This window comes from Megalops cyprinoides, chromosome 4 (assembly GCF_013368585.1).
Source record: "Megalops cyprinoides isolate fMegCyp1 chromosome 4, fMegCyp1.pri, whole genome shotgun sequence".
Lineage (NCBI taxonomy): Eukaryota > Metazoa > Chordata > Actinopteri > Elopiformes > Megalopidae > Megalops > Megalops cyprinoides.
This window is the reverse complement of record NC_050586.1, coordinates 5209053-5213805: the sequence shown is the minus strand read 5'-3', so window position 1 is coordinate 5213805 and position 4753 is coordinate 5209053. Positions and strand designations below refer to the sequence as shown.

The following is a 4753-nucleotide window of genomic DNA, read 5'->3' as shown; positions in this document are numbered from 1 at the left end:
TAGCTAGATGTCGGCTAGCCAACGTTAGCTCCGTTGAGAGCACGCTGACTAGCTCAAACATTCAGTAAAAATGTTGTTGAAAGTCGACCACAGCAATATTCCCGACAAAGCAGTTTGACTAAATGCAATATAAGTGTGTAAACGGTTAAAGTTTTACCTCATTTATGAGCGCTAACAAACAATCACAAGTAAGCCACTTATCTATTACCTAAACCTTGGCAACTTCCCTAGCAAGAGCAATCAAGGAAACTTCGTTGCCGAGCAACTAGACGCTTTAGCTCGAGCATGCGCAGTAAAACCCACGTTAACAATGCATTCTGGGATTACTTCCCCATGTTAATGCCACCTTGCTGTTGACATGTTAGCGGTATTTTATTAGCTCATAATATTCAGGTAACCAGTAAGCTGTATTGTAGAACACAGAACATTGCAAAACACCAACACACCAGTGGGATTTTATTTTTTATTGTGTTCGATGTTGTGACAGGGTGAGTTGAAAGTTAGCCAGCTAGCTGGCCGGCTAAGCCAACAGGAGTGTAAGATTTGAGCGGGCACTGGCTGGTGCCATTATTATAATAATATATCAGTACACTTATTAATCAATAAAGCTGCACATGTATGCACACAACCCAAAGATAAAGTTGTGAATTAGTGCTGGAAAAGGTGTTTGCTGTTCAAGTTGGGTCCCTATGTAGCTAACTAGCTAGCTACGGGACGTAGTCTAGATAATCTTAACGTTATCCGACGTCGTAGCCAACGTTAACATTAGTCACATAGCCTACAAGAAATCCGACACTGGGTGATTTTTTATTTGCTCACCGGTGTTAGCTGCATATGCATTTCTTAGAACATAAGGGGCTACGTTGTGTTTGGCTGATTTCTAACATGCTAGATAAGTTATATTCAAAACTTTGTCCCAGGGGCTGACTGTTACTTTGTCTTCTAGAAAGAAAAAACATGGCAGAGAGACCTGAAGACCTGAATCTTCCCAACGCTGTCATTACGCGGATCATCAAGGAGGCGGTGAGAAAGTCCGCTCATATTACTTTCGACAGTGACAGTTTTCCTATTAAAATCAAATTAAATTCATTAAACGGTCCGTATGTTTGGTTCGGCAGACATCCTCCATTGAGTAACAATGCGCTCTGACACGCGTCTTCCCAGTCTACCAGTAGGCCTGTATGACCTGTCCAGTCAGTAGCTGTTTCCCTTTGAAAGCTCTCTGAAGACAATACGAGTCGGCTGAATTTTCCAGCCGTTGATACATGTTAAAATCCCTATAGTATTAGTATTTGATCTCCGCGTCTCCTCCCTAGTATTACGCATTTATTGACGTATTTCACTGACTCACGTTTAAATCCCCGTTGCAGCCTACCGCAATGTTAACCGTTCCCCGATCTCAGCTGTTCTCAGCGTTTGCCTGCGCTCGATGTTGTTTGCGGAGATATCGACACATTTTCCCACTATTCACACCTAGCCTTCACCTGGCCAACACGTCTTTGGCACACTGAGTGTGAGCGTGCTAAACATGTTAGCCGCTGACAGGTGTTATTCCAGTATTCCAGCAACGGTTGCAAAATTTGAAAATGCCTAAAGAGCTGTAGTTGTCACAGAAACGAGATATTTGGTGTTCTGAGTTGTTCCAAGGGAAGCTTAGTGATGCATTTGTCAAAGTGTCATTCAGTTCTGTCGAGCATGTGTGCCATAGACTATTTGACGACTTTCCCTGTTGGGTCCCCTGCCAGCTGCCAGAGGGAGTGAATGTATCCAAAGAAGCAAGGAGGGCCATATCTCAGGCTGCCAGCGTGTTCGTCCTATACGCTACATCATGGTAAGAAACGAGCTGAAATAATTTAGCTTCATGGAACAAATTAGATCCGTCAACCCTATATCCTTTCCAAAAACAATGTTGGTTCCATGTGAAGTTCTTTCTTTTCCCCTCTTTCAAATTGGCCACAGTGCAAACAACTTTGCCATGAAGGCCAAGAGGAAGACGCTGAATGCAGGGGATGTGTTGGCAGCCATGGAGGAGATGGAGTTCGAGCGCTTCCTGCAGCCGCTGAGAGAGGCCTTGGAGGGTTAGTCTGGGGGGAGTCATCGATCACGGGTTAATGTTACATAATGTAGTATGGGGTCATTGAACACGGGTTAACGTTACAAGAAGCAGAGTGGTGCCACTGAATGTAGGTTAACATTACTTAGTCTAGACTGGGGTTATTGAATGTAGGTTAACATAACTCAGTCTAGAGTGGGGCCTAGTAGCAGAAGGAGAATATACAATCTGTTAAAACTGTCTGGGAAAACAATCGTTTTTTTTTTTTTTTTTGTGAGTTAGCGTCTGCACTAGACGCGGTGAAAGTACAGCCTTGTTTTTTGTTTTTTTTTTTTTTTTGGTAGCTTACAAGAAGGGGCAGAAGGGAAAGAAGGAGGCGTCTGAGCAGAAACGCAAAGACAAAGAAAAGAAAACAGATGCAGAAGAGAATGAAGAGGAAGAGGAGGAGCGCATGGAGGAAGAGCAGGAAGGAGAGAACGAGGCAGAGGAGGAGGAGGGAGAAAACCAAGCGCTGGTGTGCCGCTCCTCAGGAAATTGAACTTCTTTCCCAAAAGTGCACTGACAGCCAATCCAGGTCCAGGAGAGATGTGCATTAAGGGCTCACGTCAATCAAACTGATCAAAATGTCAATCAAACTTACTGGATTTGGCTGCCTGTAAGAAAGCACTAGTTGTGCACTTGTTCTTAATGACAGAATTAACCCAGTGAGGTTTTCGTCTCTTAAGATTTTTTTAAATATTATTGGTACATGGAGATTGTGTATCAGTATAATAATGATCAAAGATAATGCAATGTTTTCGGGAACAAAACTACAGTACCACAGTGTTTTATTGACTCAACCCCAGCCTCCAAGCCCTTTTATGAACAATTTTTGTGTGGTTCTTTTTATGCTATGAATACCTAGTGACATACTGAAGCTACTGAAATAATAATTTGTGTTTCCAATTCTTTTGATGAAAGAATGAAATCTGTCAGTTTATACTTACGGGCAGCTGTGACATACAGAGTTGGTTAATAGTGTTAAGCAGTTGGATGTAACCTGAAAATCAGTTTGATGTAGCTGAGACATTTGAAATGGCCTATAGAATGTGTTTGGTTTGATGTTACTGTATGTATAGAAGTCCACTAAAATGTAGCACTGCCCAAGGAATATTACTGATTGGTTGTGGTCTGACACAACAGCCAATGGCAGCCTGATACCTATGGACCATTTGAATGCCTTTTTGTCAATGTTGGTCAAGACGTATTCAATTGTCAAGCCTCTTCCATATGACTTCAGACATTCAAGAAAAGTGAGTGTTTATCTTCAGTATTAGACTAAAACGGAAGAGTTGCAAGGTTGGGGGTTCAGTCACCAGATAGGCCACTGCCATTTTACCTTACAGCAAGGCACCAAACCTGAACTTTGTCAGTACTGTATATAACCAGCTATGTGAAAATGAAAATCAAAGAGAAACCTCAGCATTTTGGAAAATGCGTTTTAGCTTCATGCTTCTTTGTCATGGGCGCATATTTGGCAGCTAACATTAAATAGCTCAGAAACAGTGGGATGTTCTGCCCATAACCAGCATGCGATCCTTGTCTGTCAGGTTGAGGACTTAAGTCTAAAGCAAGTGAAAACAGTGAAGGCAACTTGAAGGCAATGTGGCAGAATTCGCAGAATTATCACTCTGTGATGTCTGTTTGCACTGCAGTGTAAAAGCGTGGACTTAAAGTGCACGTCGGTGCAGCTGTGTCCTGTTTCGGAAATGCCACTGCCATAGATGCTAATCCCCTTGTCTTGGCAAACTCCCACTGTTTGCACTGAGGCCATTTGTTTGTGGGGCCAGTGGAAGCCATTCTCAGTTTTAGACTGTTGGACGGCCTTCAGAATGTTTTTCTACTTCATGTTTTGACTACGTTTTGTAATAAACATTTGTTTATATAAAAGTGTGTGTCTTTATTCTGTTTAGTAGTGCATATAAATGGTTAAACAAGAGCTCCCAACTAATCATGTTGATGGAGTACTGGTATTATAATTAATTAGCATTTCAATTTCCTTGTAGATCTTAGAGCTACTTTTCTGTGGGAGCGAACAAATGTTGCGATTTCTCAAAATAACCCCAAAATGTGGCTTTAATCTTCCGGCTCATTGTCGCTGGCCAGACTTCAAGTAAACTGCAAAAGGCACACTACCAGGATAAACAGGAGAATCGTACAAGGCTAGATCACTGGACCCGAGTAAGATTTGGAGAAAGAGGTAACCATTGGTTTTGCTGGGCGCCTTGGAGAAATTGCACAGCAGAAGAAACAAAGCCAGGTGTTTGTATACTCAAAACATAAAGGAAAACACCTTCAAATGTGAGCAGTCTATGGGGTTCACATGTCTCTGCGCTCAGAGCAGCTCCATGCATGGAGCTTGCTTTGGGCAGACTTTTTAAGCCTTCCTGCTGATATGTGTAGCCAAGCTCTCAAAGTCAGGAGCTGAGACAGCAGAGGAAGTTGAAATTCGAGTGTAGGCTGGGAGAGCAGAGAAACGTACATAAACACAAACGTCTGACTTAGCAACTGGCCTGGATCGGCTGATCTGAGATCAGCTGTCATGTTGTCATGGACAGACTGTACCTTTAGCCGCACGTCTCCCTTAGTGTCAGTCAAGCTGCTGATCCCATGCTATGAGTCCCAGCTGCCCAGCTCACTGGAACACTGACACACTGTGAT

At 42.8% G+C, this 4753-nt stretch overlaps 1 protein-coding gene across 2 annotated transcripts; it reads left to right on the top strand.

The window, feature by feature from the left end:
• The first annotated feature begins 326 nt into the window (after positions 1-326).
• On the top strand, positions 327-3870 carry LOC118777060 (DNA polymerase epsilon subunit 3-like). Of its 2 annotated transcripts, none has more exons than XM_036527779.1 (5): positions 327-393; positions 947-1023; positions 1746-1831; positions 1960-2078; positions 2398-3870. In XM_036527779.1, the coding sequence occupies exons 2-5, from the start codon at positions 958-960 to the stop codon at positions 2589-2591; spliced, it is 465 nt and encodes a 154-aa protein (XP_036383672.1). In that variant the 5' UTR covers positions 327-393; positions 947-957; the 3' UTR covers positions 2592-3870. The 2 variants fall into 2 exon arrangements, with proteins under 2 accessions (XP_036383672.1, XP_036383671.1); XM_036527778.1 differs by having other exon boundaries at positions 333-488.
• Positions 3871-4753: the final 883 nt, after the last annotated feature.

Bases quoted from the DNA above. Each gene is read 5' to 3' on its own strand.
- LOC118777060 (XM_036527779.1), top strand. From the start codon at position 958: ATGGCAGAGAGACCTGAAGACCTGAATCTTCCCAACGCTGTCATTACG. The intron at 1,024-1,745 runs GTGAGAAAGTCC...GTCCCCTGCCAG, and splicing joins CGCGGATCATCAAGGAGGCG to CTGCCAGAGGGAGTGAATGT. The intron at 2,079-2,397 runs GTTAGTCTGGGG...TTTTTTTGGTAG, and splicing joins GCTGAGAGAGGCCTTGGAGG to CTTACAAGAAGGGGCAGAAG.